The sequence below is a fragment of the Vipera ursinii genome, assembly GCF_947247035.1.
Source record: "Vipera ursinii genome assembly, chromosome: 1".
Lineage (NCBI taxonomy): Eukaryota > Metazoa > Chordata > Lepidosauria > Squamata > Viperidae > Vipera > Vipera ursinii.
The window spans coordinates 6,483,485-6,502,997 of NC_139512.1; the positions used below are offsets into that span (position 1 = coordinate 6,483,485).

General features: G+C 41.4%; 1 protein-coding gene across 1 annotated transcript in view; it reads left to right on the plus strand.

Annotated features, from left to right (window-relative positions):
* Positions 1–19,513, plus strand: part of SUGP1 (SURP and G-patch domain containing 1) — a 39,825-nt gene that overhangs the window by 1,960 nt on the left and 18,352 nt on the right. Inside the window, 6 exon segments of the mRNA XM_083363658.1 lie at positions 649–820; positions 10,931–11,028; positions 12,663–12,887; positions 16,675–16,798; positions 17,047–17,156; positions 19,080–19,203. Coding sequence (XP_083219784.1) covers positions 649–820; positions 10,931–11,028; positions 12,663–12,887; positions 16,675–16,798; positions 17,047–17,156; positions 19,080–19,203 — 853 coding nt within the window.

Sequence of the window (19,513 nt, forward strand, 5' to 3'; positions counted from 1 at the left end):
TTTTTCAACAATTGTAAGAATAACATGGCATCTCTGTCATGTTCCACCTATGTTCATTATACTGCTAAGATAAAGTATGCAGGATCAAGAACAGTTTTTCCCCTGTGAAGAATAGGAAACTTGGTCATTTCTGGCACAAAATAAATTTCTGTCGAAATACTCTGATCAGATCTCAGTTTCTTAGATTTTTAAAAAGACATAAAATATATTTTATTTAGCCTGAAATCCAGTTATTCTTGATTTACCTAAGGGATTTTACATTGACTTTCAGGTTCAGTTGTTCTATAGCAATTTACAATATCGGTATATATGATTGGATGCAGTAAGATTAAAATGCTAATGTAATTGCTGCACAAAAATAACACAATCCAGTAAAAAGCAGCAGATAAAATAAGAACATTATTAGAACATTATTGGCAGATGCAACAACTTAAAGCAGGGAGGTGCTACATTCACACTACAGCACTTTTGGGAGACGGAATCCAAAGTGCTTATTAATCCTTAAATTTTGTGCTCATTACATTTGTAGAAGGTAAGGGAAACTTGTCATTTAGGATCTCTCTTCCTTTGCAGTTATATCTTAGCAAATCCTCAACTGCCAGCCTTGTCTTGCAAAGTGATTCTCTGCTCCCTTCTCTTGCTAACCAGGGAAAGCCAGCCGGTGGTTTGGAGTTGCAATGCCCAAATCGGTGAAGACCAACGTCAACATCCTCCATCAGGAGAAGCTGATTGCTCAGAAGAAGCGGGAAATCGAAGCCAAGTTGGAACGGCAAGCCAAACAGAACCACCTGCCAGCCCAGCAGGCTTCACAGGGGAGCGAGTATGTAGAATTGACTCTTAATTATCATTCTGATATAATTGTAATAGACAGGTGATGGTGCGGTCAGCGACAGAAAAGAATGTGAATTGGTGGAGTTAGGATTGGGATTGGAGTAGGCATGGGGTTGGGAACAACATTGGGGTTGTCCCCCAATTACATTTTCAAGCTTTAGCAAACAGATTATTGTCTGGGTGCATATCTTCAGTTAACGCTAATTAATATATTAGTAAACGGATGTAATGTATATGCTAAACGATAAACATAAACGGTATCAGTCGATCAATACATATCATTCTCCTTACTAATATATATTCAAAATAACATATCACATTCATTTCTTGCTAGTTTGTTTTCCTAGCCATTGGTAAAATTTATCCCATGTTTTAAAATAAATCTTTCTCTTTAATCTCTAATGTTAATCTATCCATTTCTGCACACGCTAAAATTTTCTTCATTAAAATCTCTCCAGTTGGTAGGTTTTCATTTTCCCAGTATTGGGTAAATGCTATTCTCGCTGCTATCAATACTTGCAATATTAGATATTATAACCTTATAAAATTCAATAAAAACTTTTATATATATATATATATATATATATATAAAGAATGTGAATTGGTGATGGAAGAGTTGTGTATTGGTAATTGCTTAGCCTTGGTAGGATTAGTAAAAGGGCCCGAGAGGATAAGGTGGTGAGAAAGAAACTTTTCTATAACATTGGAGAATTTTTATTGAAAAGTTTTAACATACAATTTTTTCTTTAAAAAATCCCCCCTCCCCCCTCCCTTCTCCCTCCCCCCCTACCTCTCCCCCCTCCCCCCCTCCCCCCCCCCCGACTTCCCAGAGCTAAATACAAGGTATATATAAAAAAAACAATCATAAACAACCATATACTAACAACCATAAACTCTAAAATCCAACACTCTCTAGCTTATATAGGATAAAACAAACCTTAGTAATATTAAATATATATAGAAAAACCAAAATAAAAAAAGAGAAAAAGAAAGAAGACTTATTCAAATGCTACATGAAATTTCTTAACCCTATACTTGTTCTGGATAAACTCGATCCATTTTCTCCATTTCATAATATAGCGTTCTTGCGAGTGATCTTTCAAATAGGCCGAAATCTTCGCCATCTCAGCCAGGTCGGAAACCTTTAAAGTCCATTCTTCTATGGTCGGCAGTTCATCTTTCTTCCAGTACTGACCTATCAAAAGTCTTGCTGCCGTAATTAAATTCAACATCAGCTTGGTATCCACAACTGTAGCATCTGTAATTATTCCCAACAAAAAAAGTTGCGGACAAAACTTTATCCTCTGTTTAAAAATCTTCTGCATGTTCCACCAGACTTTTATCCAAAAGGCTTTAACCTTTTTACAAGTCCACCATATGTGAAAATATGTTGCATCTTCGTCACCGCACCTCCAACATTTAGGCTGATAATTCGGATACATACTTGCAAGCTTTTTAGGATCTAAATGCCATCCATAAAACATTTTGTAAAAATTTTCTCTTAGATTTTGAGCTTGTGTAAATTTTACGTTCCTCACCCAAATCCTTTCCCACGTATCCATTGTAATAACTTCTTGGATATTTTGGGCCCATTTAATCATACAATCTTTAACAAGCTCTGTTTCTGAGTCAATTTCTATCAATGCAAGATATATCCGTTTGATATGTGCTGGTCCCTGATTTCTGATTTGCTTTATCAAATTTTCATCAGTCATTGTAAAACCATTTTTCTGGTCTTCTTTCCACCTGGCCCGTAACTGAGTATATTGAAACCAATTTTGAACAACCTTCTCTTCTCGCAAGAGGCTATATGATTTCAAACACCAAACATTTCTTTCCAAGCTTAGGATCTCCTTGTACGTAGTCACATCATGTTTGAATCCAGCATGTATATTTTCTATTGCGTGTTTTGGAATTGCCCACAGTGGTATCTTACAATCTAGCTTATGTCTATACTTCTTCCAAACTCTCAACAATGCCTGTCTTAAAATATGCACTCTAAACACGTTGTCTACCTTCTTGTCATACAACAAATATGCATGCCAGCCAAACAACAAGTCGTGGCCCTCAAGATTTAATAATCTCTCTTGTGTCAAATTAATCCAATCACTTATTCCTACTAACGCAGCAGCTTCATAATATAGTTTAAGATTGGGCATTTTAAGACCACCTCTCTCACGAGTATCCTGCATAATCTTAAGTTTAACTCGTGGCCTTTTCCCTGCCCAAACAAATTTATTGATACCTCGCTGCCATTCCTCCAAATTAGAATCTTTCTTAAGAATCGGTATCATTTGAAATAAAAATAAAAATTTAGGCAGGACATTCATTTTCACTGCTGCGATCCGTCCCAACAAAGACAATTGCAATTTTTCCCAACTCTCCAATTCTTTTTGAATTTTCCCCCATAATTTTTCATAATTATTTTTATATAACTTTGTATTAGAGGGCGACAAAAGCACCCCCAAATATTTAACCCTTTTAACAATCTCAAATCCAGTTAATCCTTCTAAGAGAGCCTTTTGCGAAACTGTCATATTTTTGGCCAAAATTTTGGTTTTCTGTATATTAACTTTAAATCCAGAAACCTTCCCGTATTGTGTTATTATCTCCATCAGGTCCACAACAGAGTTCTCTGGCTGGGTCACTGTAACAACCAGATCATCTGCAAATGCTCTCAATCTATAATCCTGATCTCTAATTTGTATCTCCTTAATTTTTTCCGAATTCCGTATTTTAACCAATAATATCTCTAATGTTAACACAAATAACAAGGGCGATAACGGACACCCTTGCCTTGTGCCCTTCTCAATATTACATGCTTCTGTCAGACTATTATTAACTATAATTCGGGCAGTTTGTTTTTGATATAATGCCCTAATCGGTTGTAAAAATTTTTCCCCAAAATCCATTTTGTCTAAAACTTTCATCAAGAATTGCCAATTCAATTGATCAAAAGCTTTTTCAGCATCTAGAAAAATTAGCGCCGCAGGGATCTGGTTGTTCCTTTCCAAAAACTCTAACACATCAACTATATGCCTCACATTATTTTTCATTTGCCTACCACTAATAAACCCCGTTTGGTCCCCATGAATCACCTGTTGCAGAACCCTCATTAGTCTATTAGCCAAAACCTTAGCAAATATCTTGTAATCTGTATTTAAAAGCGATATCGATCTATAATTTTTAACTTGAGTAGCATCTTGGTCTTCCTTCGGAATCAAAGAAATAAAAGCTGTTCTCCAAGACGGTGGCACCTTTCCCCCCCTCTGGATTGTCTGGAACAGTTCCTTTAACGGTTTCATCATCTCTAATTGTAGATTTTTATAGTAAGCCGCAGACAAACCATCCGTACCTGGTGCTTTATCCACCTTCAATTCCTTAATTGCTGTAAAAATTTCTTTTTTTTATTGAAAAGTTTTAACATACAATTTTCCTTTAAAACCCCCTCCCCCTCCCTTCTCCCCCCCCTACCTCTCCCCCCTCCCCCCCCGACTTCCCAGAGCTAAATACAAGGTGTATATATATAAAAAGCAATCATAAACAATCATATACTAACAACTATAAACTCTAAAATCCATCACTCTCTAGCTTATATAGAATAAAACAAGCCTTAGTAATATTAAATATATATAAAGAAACTAAAATAAAAAAAGAAGAAAAAGAAAGAAGACTTATTCAAATGCTACATAAAACTTCTTAACCCTATACTTGTTCTGGATAAACTCAATCCATTTTCTCCATTCCATAATATAGCGTTCTTGCGAGTGATCTTTCAAATAGGCCGAAATCTTCGCCATCTCAGCCAGGTCGGAAACCTTTAAAGTCCACTCTTCTATGGTCGGCAGTTCCTCTTTCTTCCAATACTGACCTATCAAAAGTCTTGCTGCCGTAATTAAATGCAACATCAGCTTGGTGTCCACAACTGTAGCATCTGTAATTATTCCCAACAAAAAAAGTTGCGGACAAAACTTTATCCTCTGTTTAAAGATCTTCTGCATGTTCCACCAGACTTTTATCCAAAAAGCCTTAACCTTTTTACATGTCCACCATATGTGAAAATATGTTGCATCTTCATCACCGCACCTCCAACATTTAGGCTGATAATTTGGATACATACTTGCAAGCTTTTTAGGATCTAAATGCCATCTGTAAAACATTTTGTAAAAATTCTCTCTTAGATTTTGAGCTTGTGTAAATTTTACGTTCCTCACCCAAATCTTTTCCCACGTATCCATTGTGATAACTTCCTGGATGTTTTGGGCCCATTTTATCATACAATCCTTAACAAGCTCTGTTTCTGAGTCAATCTCTATCAATGCAAGATATATCCGTTTGATATGTGCTGGACCCTGATTTCTAATTTGCTTTATCAAATTTTCATCAGTCATTGTAAAACCATTTTTCTGGTCTTCTTTCCACCTGGCCCGTAACTGAGTATATTGAAACCAGTTTTGAACAACCTTCTCTTCTCGCAAGAGGCTATATGATTTCAAACACCAGACATTTCTTTCCAAACTTAGGATCTCCTTGTACGTAGTCACATCATGTTTGAAACCAGCATGTATATTTTCTATTGCATGTTTTGGAATTGCCCACAGTGGTATCTTGCAATCTAACCTATGTCTATACTTCTTCCAAACTCTCAGCAATGCCTGTCTTAAAATATGCACTCTAAACACATTGTCTACCTTCTTATCATACAACAAATATGCATGCCAGCCAAACAACAAATCATGACCCTCAAGATTTAATAATCTCTCTTGTGTCAAATTAATCCAATCACTTATTCCTACTAATGCAGCAGCTTCATAATATAGTTTAAAATTAGGCATTTTAAGGCCACCTCTCCCACGAGTATCCTGCATAATCTTAAGTTTAACTCGTGGCTTTTTCCCTGCCCACACAAATTTATTGATACCTCGCTGCCATTCCTCCAAATTAGAGTCTTTCTTAAGAATAGGTATCATTTGAAATAAAAATAAAAATTTAGGCAGGACATTCATTTTCACTGCTGCAATCCGTCCCAACAAAGACAATTGCAATTTTTCCCAACTCTCCAGTTCTTTTTGAATTTCCCCCCATAGTTTTTCATAATTATTTTTATATAACTTTGTATTAGAGGGCGACAAAAGCACCCCCAAATATTTAACCCTTTTAACAATCTCAAATCCAGTTAATCCTTCTAAGAGAGCCTTTTGCAAAACTGTCATATTTCTAGCCAAAATTTTGGTTTTCTGTATATTAACTTTGAATCCAGAAACCTTCCCATATTGTGTTATTATCTCCATCAGGTCCACAACAGAGTTCTCTGGCTGGGTGACTGTAACAACCAGATCATCTGCGAATGCTCTCAATCTATAATCCTGATCTCTAATTTGTATCCCCTTAATTTTTTCCGAATTCCGTATTTTAACCAATAATATCTCTAATGTTAACACAAATAACAAGGGCGATAACGGACACCCTTGCCTTGTGCCCTTCTCGATATTACATGCCTCTGTCAGGCTATTATTAACTATAATTCGGGCAGTTTGTTTTTGATATAATGCCCTAATCGGTTGCAAAATTTTTTCCCCAAAATCCATTTTGTCTAAAACTTTCAACAAAAATTGCCAATTCAATTGATCAAAAGCTTTTTCAGCATCTAGAAAAATTAGCGCCGCAGAGATCTGGTTGTTCCTTTCCAAAAACTCTAACACATCAACTATATGCCTCACATTATTTTTCATTTGCCTACCACTAATAAACCCCGTTTGGTCCCCATGAATCACCTGTTGCAGAACCCTCATCAGTCTATTAGCCAAAACCTTAGCATATATCTTGTAATCTGTATTTAAAAGCGATATTGGTCTGTAATTTTTAACTTGAGTAGCATCTTGGTCTTCCTTCGGAATCAGGGAAATAAAAGCTGTTCTCCAAGACGGTGGCACCTTTCCCCCCCTCTGGATTGTCTGGAACAGTTCCTTTAACGGTTTTATCATCTCTAATTGCAAATTTTTATAATAGGCCGCAGTCAAACCATCCGTACCTGGTGCTTTATCCACCTTCAGTTCCTTAATTGCTGTAAAAATTTCTTCTTCTGTAATCAATTGGTAAAAATTTCTTCTTCTGTAATTAATTGATTAATCTCCTCTTTTTGTACTTGCGTAAGAACCGGGATGCTAGCATTCTCCAAATATATATCAATATCTTTTTCATTAATCTTCTCCTTAGCATATAATTTAGAATAAAAATCCACAAAAGCATCCTTAATAAGATCCTGTTGAAACACAACCCTTCCTTTATACTCAATTTTGTCTATATTAGAAGCCCTTTGTTTTTTCCTCAATCTATAAGCTAACCATCTACCTGGTTTGTTAGCATTGCAAAAAGTACTATGCCTAGCAAACCGCAAATTGGTTGCCACTTGGTCAGCCATTAATTTATCAAATTGTCCTCTTAACAGTTTAATAGCCTCCTTAGTCTTCACATCCTCTGAATTCAAAATCAAAGCCTTTTCTTTTTCCTTTATTTCATTCTCCAGTTCTTTCCTCCTAGCTTCCACAGCACGTCTATGTTTATTGTTCATATATATCAACACCCCTCTCATATAGGCCTTGCTAGCATCCCAAACCATGTCCATAGAGGTGCCCTTATTCATATTAATTTCAAAAAAATCCTTCATCCGCTGTTTGCATTCTTCCACATTTCTCTGATTTCTAAACAAATTCTCATTTACGCGCCACGAGCGCCTGTCTCTATTCTCCTTATCAATCTCTAGCCAAACTGGACTATGATCAGAAATAGTTCTTGCACAAATCTTCACCTTTTTAGTCCTTAAAAAAATCATTAGTCAACAAAATAAAATCGATCCTGGAGAAAGATTGATGTCTAGCGGAATAAAAAGTATAATCCTTTTCCTGCAAATGTCTCTCGCGCCAAATATCTTGCAATTCCAAGTCATCCTTCATTTCAAAAAAAGATTTAGGCAGTCTAGCATGACTTGGAATGCGCTTAAAAGCTCCAGCCTTGTCCATCTGTACATCCAAAACACCATTCCAGTCCCCCATAAAAATAAGAGATTTATAATCCAACTGGGCAAGCTTTGTATGAAGTAAACTAAAAAAGTCAGCTTGTTGTTGATTAGGAGCATATAATCCAACTAAAAGTGTCTTTTTACCTTCTAGCAACAACTCTATCAAAACGTATCTTCCATGCTTATCTGTTTCGATTAAGTTTGCTGTTAGAGCACTTTTAACATAAACAACCACTCCATTTTTCTTATTCATTGCAGAAGCAACAAATTGCGTACCCAACCTTGAGTTCGATAAATACTTTTGATCCACAACCCTAATATGCGTTTCTTGCAAACATATAACATCTATCTTGAATTGTTTTAAATATTGAAAAACTTTCTTCCTCTTCTGTGGTGAATTTAGTCCATTAACGTTCCAAGTTAAGAATTTAGTTGCCATGCATATCCTCCCAAAGCTCTTGGAGCACTGCTTTGATAGGACTATCTTTTTTAGGCCGTGCTCCTCCCACTGCTTGGCTGTAAGTACGTTGTGGAGTTTCCATAGACTTCTGCTGATCTTGTTCTTTTATCTTTTTTGATCGTTTTAAAGCAGCACGCGTCACCCTCTGCTCTCTAGGATCATCCAAGGAAGTTGTAGCTTGATCTCCTCCAGCACCATTCTCCTCTGCCTTTCCATCTTCAGCCTCTTGTTGTTCTCCTTCTCCAGATCCCTTTGCAGCTTCCAAAAGTGATAATGGGGTTGCTTTTAAAACATCATTGTAAAAATCACGCGCTTGCCTCACAGTAACCAGACGGTACCTTTTACCTTCATGCATCACCATCAACCCAACTGGGATCTCCCATCTGAACCTTATATCTCGTTGCTTGAGCTCTTGCACAAGAAATGTAAAATCCTTCCTTCTCCTTAAAATCTTTGGAGGAATTTCTTTTAGAACCAAAACTTCTTGATCAGCAATCACAACTTTAGTATCATAGGCAGCTTGTATAACTTCATCTCTAGTTTCCCTTTTTGCAAAATAAACCACCACATCTCTAGGCAGCTTTCTCTGTCTGGCAATCCATGAATTCACACGAAACACTTTGTCCAAGCCTCCTTTTATTTCAGATGCTGGCTGATTCAATACCACTTCGAGAGCCTCAGAGACCAGCTGCTTTAGATCTTCCTTAATATTCTCTTTCAAACCTCTGATTCTAACAGCAAACTGCATCTGGTAATATTGAGCAAGACTCAATTCTCTATCCATTTTGTCTCTTAAATCCTCATTCTCCAAAACTTTTGCTTCTAATATGGCATTCTTTTGAGTCAAATCTTCCACTTTTTCATCCAAATCTTCCACACATTCAGCCACTTTATGCACTGAAGACAAAATGTCTACCTTCATCACACTGAACTTCTGTTCCATCCTCTCTTCCATTCTCTCCTCCAATTTCTCCAATTTCTCCTCCATCTGTGCAAATTTATCACCCATTGATTCCAGAATTACCTGGGCATGTTTTTCAAGAGCATCTTGTAAATCCTTCGGTGTCAATACATCAGGAGGATGCAACGCCTGCAATGATGATTGTTGCACCGGAGAAGTTCCAGCACTCCGAAGAGTTTTAGGGGGAGGTTTAGCCGCCATCTTTTACTTTCAATTGTGACGCACTTTCACTTTAAGTTTAAAAAAGTTCATCAAGCTCGAGAGTAAAATAAAATAATCCTCTTCACCTTTTCCTCTTGTACCGCTCTGCCTGCTCCCTTTATTCCATAGTCCTTCCTTCAGGCAGGGGTGGTCGCAGACGCCTGGCTCTGCTCCAAGAAATCCGGAGCAGAGACGCTGACCATCTGGGAGCGACCCAGGATACGGGGGAGTTCAATCCTTCAACCGCCCAAGCTACAAGCTCAGGCGGCCCCGGAGAACTCGACCCCTACCTGGGGCCTCACCCCCTCCTCTTCTCCCGAGGAGGGGGCTTCAAATTCGCCCGAACAGCTGATCGGCGCTGTTTCGGGCGAAAATTACACAGCTGAGCCGCGGGCAGCCCGGGAAGGCTGTCTCCGGCGCCGCGCAGCCACCGGAAGTCCCTAACATTGGAGAATTTTTGCGAGGCAGAACAATAACTAGCCTATGCGGATGAGCCCTCAGATTATATAGAGACTGTCTCCTGTTTCCCATAGGCTGAGTTTGCACAACGTGCCAAATGGTGGTTTATTGATTTAACTCAATTGCAAGAGCCATAAACCAATCAGCCACATTTTGGCTTAGCATGTTATGCTAATCTAGTAACTAACAAGTCAGCCCTTTCCTCAGGTGAGAGTGACTGAACTATTAGCTGGGAAAGAAAAGATATCAGTGACACATTCCATCCATCCATCCATCCATCCATCCAAGAAACTGCCCATCTCCCTCACTGTGCAACTCTGAGCAGTGTGACAAAGATGTTTATAATATTAACAAGTTTATTTATTACATGTTTATGCCACCCATCTCCCCTGTAAGGTGACTCTGGGCAGCTTACAAGTTATCAAACAGGGAGATAAATAATTAAAACCTTAAGACATTAAAATTACACAGATTAAGATTTTAAAAACGATACTGGAAAAGTTAAAAGGTGTGGGGAGGGCCTGCAACACACTAACCAGCCCTATAGCTGCTTGCTGTTTGTCTGCCAACTCCCTGGGGAGAGAATGTTCCATAGGGTGGAGGAACAGCAGAGAAGGAGACTGGACAGCCATTTGCTGGAAATGGTGTAGGATTTCCTGCCTGAGCAGGGGGTTGGATTAGATGACCTCCAAGGTCCCTTCCAACATGATGATGATGACAGCCCCACCAGCCAAAATTCTTTAGCTGATGGGTCCCGCAACATATCTTCGATGGCTGTCCATGTAGGATAGGCTGAAGTCATGGGGTAAAGAGTTCCATAGGTAACCTATAGGAGCATGGTATCCTGAGCTCATGCCACATAGGCCTTTAAAAGTCATAACCAACACCTCCAACACTTTCCCAATACTGGAAGATGGAGTGGATGGGCTTATAGAGAAACATAAATAAATCTCAATACTGTGTTGCAACTTTTGATATCCTTTCTCACTTTCTCTTTAAGTGACGATAGCGGTGATGGCGAAAGTGGTGTTTCCAACAAATTTGCTAATGATGGCAGCTTCCTCCAGCAGTTCCTGAAGCTACAGAAGGAGAAACAAGGTAGTGGCAGGGGTTTTTCTTTTGTTCTGCCACACTAACACTTGTCGATCTAGAATCGGGGGTTTCCAAAGAGGTTCTTCACAACATGGAACCTTTAAAAAAAAACACGCCCTGATTATGAGGCAAGCAGTTATGATGGGCAACTAAACAAAAGTACACTGTTGAAGATGGGCTCCAGCACAAATCCGAAAGCTCGGAAGACTGAACTTTTGGTCCCAGTGACCGGCCCAGATTGGATCCGGTATCACTATCCTGGGACACGTATATTGACCTTCATTCGAAAAAGTAAACTTGTAAATGAAAAATTAATATTTCCAATTTTCTTTGGCATCCTTCAGTCTCGAGAGACTATGGCAGGGGTAGGCAACCTCAGCTCTTTTATGACTCATGGACTTCAACTCCCAGAATTCCTGAGCCAGCCAAGCTGGCTCAGGAATTCTGGGAGTTGAAGTCCATGAGTCATAAAAGCCGAGGTTGCCTACCCCTGGACTATGGTATCGTGCTGTGGAAAGAGGTCCTAAAGCATCATCTGTGTGTGTGGCTAAAAAGGCCAATTCGAGAGTGGCAGTCCCTTCCACATATTCCACATATTTCCAATATACCTAAAATAAAACTTAAGTTTCACACTTATTTGGGAAGTTAACCGTTGGGGAGATGGATATGCGTACTCATGACTGCTGTCTCCAGTGTGGAAAATGAAGAGGGAAAGATTTGCTGCTAATGCTTTCCTGCTGCTAAGCAAGTTGGAAGTAAGAGTGCAGGCAGAGAGGTAGGTGGGTATGTATTAAATTTCTACACTGCCCATCTCACCCAAGCGACTCTGGGCAGCTACCAAACTGTGATGGCATCGAATGAGGGGGATTTACAACTGGTCCTCAAAAGTTCCAGCTGTCGCAGCATCCCTTCAGTCAACGTTATTGTGATTTCCACTGTTCCCTGTTGGTTTCCCACCAGCAAAGTCAATGGGAAAGCCAGCAGGAAGTCAGAAATGGTGGTCACATGACATCCTTGCTCAAAGACCCACGCAGGCCTTGCACAACAGCAACCGGGATTGTAGGAACTGTGGTTGCTGAGCAGTGTGGTCACATGGCGCTGCACTTTACAAACGCATCCCTTCACAACAGCAATTCCAGTCCTGATCGCCATTGTACAATGCTGTTTTATGCCACCTTTTATTTATTCAGAGCCCTTTGTGTGTTTCTTTCAAGCAAAAAAAAGGAACAGATTGATACGGCCCTATCAGAGGTGATGATAACCACCAATCCATTTAGATTTAGAAGTGGATTGGACAAAGTAGCAGAGAAAGAGGATGAATCTTGTCCACATTGGTAAATTTGAGGAATACCTTTCGTTGAGCACTACTACATGACTCCAGATTTTGAGCTTGACAGGGTTTTTTGGGGGGGGCCTGATCCAGCAGGGTCATCTTGTTCTCTAAGGAATGCCCCAATCTTTCCATCTTGTAAATGTGTGGGATGGAAGGTGACTAAAATTACTTGGCTATGGCATCCTTGAGAGATCTGAGCAGGGATCTGAAGTAGCTTTTTCTCCTAATGCTGTACCACATCAATCTTTCCATCTCTTCTCCTTCCCTTCCCCCCCCCACCCCCGGGGCCAACCCTTCAATTGTACAGGTGCTTCTTCCAGTTCCACAGAAACATCCCGTCCTCCCCCTGCAAGTACAGTGAAGAAACCCACCTTGACTAGCAAGCGTCCCAATCTTAGCGTGAGCAGCATGTTGAATCAAGTCAAAAACTACACGCATTCCAAACAGACACCGGTAACGAATCGCCTGAGTGTTTTCCAGTCGCCAGATGACGAGGAAGAAGAGGATTATGAGCAATGGCTGGAAATCAAAAGTAAGTTTCTTGGTGGGATGTCATCCATTTCTCTGTGATGCCATCTGTGATCACGGAACCCCTAAACATGCGAGGCTTCTGCCCTGAATTACCTTAGCACTTTGTTTTTTTTTAAAAAAAAAAATGGATCGAAGAGAAGATGCTAAAAGAGATGCTAAAAAAAATGGATCGAAGAGAAGATGCTTACGTGTTTAAGAAAAAAAAAAGACCTGTGTTTTGTTTACGAGCTAAAAACATTTGCTCAAGTGCTGAGCAAGATGTATGCATTAGCATCCTGCTAGGGCAGTTTTGTGGGAAAGAGCAGAGTGAAATTTTAAAAAGTGGAATGATTTCACTGTGATTTGGTAACCAAGTCAAAAGACAGCTGTAGGCTAAAAGGTCCTATACTCAAATCACTGAATATATTTGCACAACATATTATTATTATTATTTATTGAATTTCTATACCGCCCTTCTCCCAAAGGACTCAGGGCGTGTACAGGGCAATAAAATACAATGTACAAAAGTTAAAAGTAAAATTAAATTAATTTAGCCCTAACAATAAATAGTTAAAAATAAACCCAAACCCTTAGTCCAGGCCGGCCTGTTCAAACAACCAGGTCTTCAGATCACGGCGGAAAGAGCGAAGGTCGGGAGCCATCCGGAGCTCAACAGGCAATTGATTCCAAAGGGCTGGCGCGCCCACAGAGAATGCTCTCCCCCTGGGGGCCGCCAGCCGACACTCTCTGACCGATGGCACCCCGAGGCCCTCTCTGTGGGAGCGCACAGGATGAAGGGAAGTTGACGCTAGCAGCAGGTGCTCCTGTAAGTAATCCGGACCCATGCCATTTAGGGCTTTATAGGTCATCACCAGCACCTTGAATCTCACCCGGAGGGCAACTGGAAGCCAATGCAGCTCACAGAGAAGAGGTGTTACATGGGAGTATCGGGAAACCCCCATCACAACTCGCGCAGCCGCATTCTGCACCAGTTGAAGCCTCCGAGTGGTCCTCAAGGGCAGCCCCATGTAGAGAGCATTGCAGTAGTCTATCCGAGAGGTCACGAGCGCATGGGTGACTGTACGCAGGGCATCCCGGTCCAGATAGGGCCGCAACTGGCGCACCAGGCGAACCTGGGCAAAAGCCCCCCTGGCCTCAGCTCCTACGTGGTCTTCCAGACTGAGCTGTGAGTCAAGGAGGATACCCATGTTGCGAGCCCTATCTGCGGGGGGTAACACCTCACCCCCCATAATTATAGATGGAATGAACTGAATTTCCCGAGATGCCGGTACATACAACCACTCAGTCTTAAGCCGCAGAATTGGTGCAGGACAAAATGACAAATCAGGGCCAGATCTTGTTTAGAATTTCAGTAACACTCTAGAATCTGGATCAATGTTTCTTAGCCTTGGACATTTTAAGAATTTAAGAATTCCCCAGCCAGTATGCATTTTGAGAATTGAAATCCACCCATTTTAAAGTTTGGCCAAGTTTGAGAAACACTGATCTAAATTACGGTATATGTTAGGTGGATAAATTTATTTCAGACCATATTTTCAAATCATGGTGAGGGTGCTCCTCCTTAAGTATAATTTAATCCATATCCCTGGTTCAGATATCACACTAGGCTCAACCTCATCGTGGTTAACATGGCATATAAATCAGGCCATTGGCAGGCATTGTGGCAACCTATAGGTTGTGTTTGCCTGCATAGTTACTCAAGGTAAATTCAACCATGGTTTACATTAAGCTAAAACATCTAGGTATGCTTGGCCTGTGCCACATGCTAAACTGACTAGCTTGTGGATACTGTTTTTTTTTTAAAAAATAGATTAATATGACAGCAGTAACAAACCACTTCCGTATCATTGCTAAGAAAGGATGATTTCTACCTGGTCACTGAGTGTCTAGCGATAGCAATAAGACTTTACAGCCCTCTCTAAGTGGTTTACAGAGTCAGCATATTGCCCCCCAAAAATCTGGCTCCTCATTTTACCGACCATGGAAGGATGAGTCAACTTTGAGCCAGTGAGGATCAAACTCCTGGCTGTGGGCAGAGGTAGCCTGTAATACTGCCTTCTAACCACTGCACCATCACAGCTCCTAGGGGAGCTCAGCTTGGAAACCTCTCCCTTTCACCTCAGCATGGCTGGCTCAGGAATTCTGGGAGTTGAAGTCCACGAGTCATAAAAGAGCCAAGGTTGCCTGCCCCTGGCTAGGACAAGTAAAGAGTTATTGTTATTTTTATGATGTACGAATCCAACCCTTTTTTGATTATTCAGCAGAACATACCGAAAAATTGTTTTCCCCCCCAGTTTTTCACTTTGTAATGCGTGACAGAACAGTCTGACATCATGGTGCAAGGGAATAGTGCATCTTGTGGCAGGCCAGGTTACTTTCAGAGCTATGACTTTCAGAGCAGCCTTCTCCCTGGTCCAAGACAATTGCAAAATCTTGCCAGATGGGTTCTTTGAACAGACAACCATGAGAGATATTCAGAATAGGAGTATAGCAGACAGCATTCAGATGTTACATTAAGGTACAGTTAGGTCCCTTCAAATCAGGAAATCTCATCTCCCTTGCATATAACCAGGAGTTTTTAACTGACCCCCTATTATCAGGTCAAGTTAAAATTAATCAGCGTTACTTTTAAACAAGCTTTATCTAATCTTGAAGCTGATAGATTTAAACTAATAGTAGTTTCCATCAACCCTAATTCCTGATTCAGATGACACAGGAAACTTCAGTACTTAAAAACAGAGGCTAATTTCTTCTAATTCCATTCTTCCACAACCAGGCAGGCACGTAGGGTTGAAGGCCAGCTCTAGCTGGACTTCTGCCAGGAAAAGTGAGCCAGTTTAGGCACTATCGAGGGGAGAAACGAGACTTCCCCATTTGACTTTTGTTCACTTCGCTAGAATCAAGGAAAGATTGCATTCTTCATTTAATCTGGGCGGCCATTCCTGGGTTTCAGAACAGGACTGTATAATCCGAAGAGCCATTACCTGAAATCGGAAGGTAGAGGGGGGACCTGTGGCTGAATTCCAGTAGCCTCAGCCAGCGTGTTCTGTTGTTGGGATGCTATGAGTTAATTATTTAGCAATAACTGGGCTTGCAGGTTTCTTCAGCCTTGCCTTAATGCAGATAGCAAAGCTTCTGTTTCCTTGGTAGCCTTATCTCTGGGACGCCTGAGAAATTAAAACTCCTTGCACAATTCTCACAGGTGTGCAAGGGTGATAATGCCAATAAAGGAGAATATTTTTAGCATGGGGTTGAAACTGGGGGGGGGTGTCCTTGGTGCTCTCCGAGTTTGGGTGTTTTCTAGCACCGATGATGACTAGCACTGAGGATGTTACTTAGTTTGGGTAATGAGATGCCTTCAAGAAAACAACCAAGCTCAGACAGCACCAAGGACTCCTCAAGGGGTGACGAATTTCAGCCTTCCTGCAAGTTTTGGGGCCCTGGGTTCTGAGGCCCTGTCCTTTCGCAAGCTCAGACCATAGATCTGATTTGGCATTGGGTTCTATTGTTGCAGAAGCTGCCTCGGGCCCTGGGTGAATCTAGTAGCTATTGCGCCAAACCTGAAGATGTATGAACCTCAGCCCTACCGCGTTCCTTTCCCACGTACCTTCCTTTTCTCCCTTCCCGGATTAAAAGCGTCAGGCTTACGTTGCTGTCCACCATGTCTCCATTTCCTCCTCTTCTCGTTCCCCACCCTGACTTCTCCCTGCCGACTCATGGCTCTTAGAGGTAATGTGCCTGTTGGGTGTGTGAGTAGAGAGCCCCCTGTACTGACAGCCTGCTTAAAGTTTGCCCCCCAGAGGACATCCGGACCCGCCGAATCGTTGAGAAGCTGGCCAAGGTGGTGGCCGAAGGGGGCCCAGAAATGGAGAAGGTCGCCCTGGAAGACTGCAAGGATAACCCAGTATTTACGTATGTTGCTTCCTGTTTCTCCTTGGGTGGGGTTCCCCCTGATAGGGATTGGGTCCATGCTCACCACCAAAAGCCCTAGGCTTCTGGTGTTTTGCCTCCCAGTGGTTCAATCCGTGGGACTTTCTCTCCCAGGGCATATCCAGGACCATCAGCCTTGGGGACCTGGAGATAACATTGGCCTGCAGCCGCCTGTTCCCATCCCAAAAGCAGCCTTAAATACATCGTTCGCCCTTCTTTCCTGCTTCCAGGTTCCTACAGGATAAGAACAGCCCAGAATTTCTCTACTACAGAAAGAAACTGGCTGAGATGTGGAAGAAAAGCCAAGCTCACGTAGAGGAGACCTCCCCTCCTCAGAAAGGTGAGACGAGGTTTCACAGCTTCATAAGTCATTTACTTCACTTACAGCAGGGTTTCCCCATCTCTCGGCAACTTTTACGACGTGTCGACTTCAACACCCAGAATTCCCCAGCCGGCATGGCTAGGCTAGCGGAGGAATTCTGGCAGTTGAAGTCCACACAGTCTTAAAAGTTGCCAAAATTGAGAGACCTCGGCTTACAGTGTTGTGATCAGGCAGTCCGCTTATATTGGGTAGCTAAAATGAATGTGATGAAAGCAGGGGTCTTCAAACCTGGCCCTTTTACGACTTCTGGACTTCAACTCCCGGAGTGCCTGGCTGAGGAATTCTGGGAGTTGGCTCGGCATGCCTGGCTGAGGAATTCTGGGAGTTGGCTCAGCGTGCCTGGCTGAGGAATTCTGGGAGTTGAAGTCCACAAGTCATAAAACAGCCAGGTTTGAAGATCCCTGTGATATAGCTAAGAAGATGGGATGCATTTCAATTCGTCCCCCAATTAATAGGTCCCCGCAGCCTCATTCTCCTTAACCTGCATTTCTTTTACACAAGGAGCGTGCCGTTGCATTACATTCAGTTAATGACTGCAGCGTTCACTTAACAACCACTGCAAAAAAAAAAGCTTGTCACATGATAACCCACTTAGTGACCAGCATAACTTTCAACTATAAATCTGGGCTCAGTTACAGTCGTAAATCAAGGACTACCTGTCCTTAAATTATACCAGTTGTATTTGAAAATTCAAAATAATGGGTTGTTTTTTTCTTATTGTTAGCTAAAGAACAATTGTGTTATGTTCAAGATGCATATCTTGCTTTGCTTGGTAGATTTACAATCAGAAAAATGGAAAATGGAAATCCAGACCAGAAGTGAGGAATCAGATCACACTTCAGATACCTCAGACATAGCTGCCTGTCTTATAGCTTTTTTAAAAAAAAAACAAAAACATTTCTAGGCTGGTTTCTAGGCAAAATAGTACCTTGCATATTAGCAATGTGGTTTGGGTATCAAAAGGGGAATATTTGTGCTTAAAATACAAAAGACTTGTAACTTACTACTTTACCACCCTGCATCCCTTAATATGTCCCAGGCAAAATTCAGACCATTAAAGTAGTAGCCATTGGAAGGGAAAGCGAGGGTCTAGATTGAATGAAATAAAATGTTTCCAAGCATTGCACCTTCAAAATGTTGAAAGCTTTTGTTTTATCAAATTAATTCAGGGGTGGGGGTGTTGGTAATTGTCGAATGTCCATTAAATTGGAAAGTACGTTGCCATAATGATTTGTGCTGTTTCTGTAATCCAGATGGCATTAATCAGGATAGACTGATCCATTGCACGGAGGTTTCATTAGAGCAGCCTTCATGTGGACTTCAACTCCCAGAATTCCCCAGCCAGCCATGCTGGCTAGGGAATTGTCGAAGTTAAAGTCCACGTATCTTAAAAATGCCAAGATTGAGAGACAATGTACTACAGCACAGGTAGGCAACCTCGGCTCTTTTATGACTCATGGACTTCAACTCCCAGAATTCCTGAGTCAGCATAGCTGACTCAGGAATTCTGGGAGTTGAAGTCCATGAGTCATAAAAAAGCCGAGCTTGCCTACCCTTGTACTAGAGTATCATTCTTAGCCTTTGCAGCTATTTAGGACCTGCTTGAGAAGCGTTTCCTTGGCTTAGCAATGCAGTGGAAAGCCTCCAGATCACTGCCACATTCCAGGCTAGCCTCCCAGTTTTTTTTCCCAGCAGCGTCATAGGCTAGTTCCATTTTTTTCCCCTAACTTGCATTTATAAAGAAAAAAAGGGGGAACAAAGCAACCATTTCAACCATCCTCTTCCCACTTATTCCAACCCTCTGGGATCCTTAAAGCCAGATTAATCTTGTGACTGTTGGGTGTGTGAGTTGGGGGCACCGTACTGACAGCCTGCTTAAAGTTTCACCCCCAGAGGATGAAGAGACCAAGGACTGTGCTGAGAAGCTGGCTCGGTTTGTGGCTGACGGCGGCCCTGTGGTGGAAATGGTTGCCCTGAAAAACCACCGAGACAATCAGTCATTCAGGTAAAGGGAGGCTGGTGAGAAGGGAGACCCTGGCAGAGATGCCAGCTTTTCCCCCAAATGATTTTAAAATGCTGAAAAATCTGTAAACGTTTGTGAGGGTCTTTCTTAGCGCTTCAGCTTTTTCCTTCGCTGATTTCAGGGGCGGGGGGTGGGGGGGTGGAGGCATGAAAAGGACCAGTTCCTCCCCCTCCAAAATATCAGGACATTGGACGAATCAGATCTTGGTTTCATTCAGGTTGAACATCCAAATGCATCCTTCTCTGCTTTCATGTGTACTTAGGTGGAGAAATGGTTTCAATTTGGATTCAAG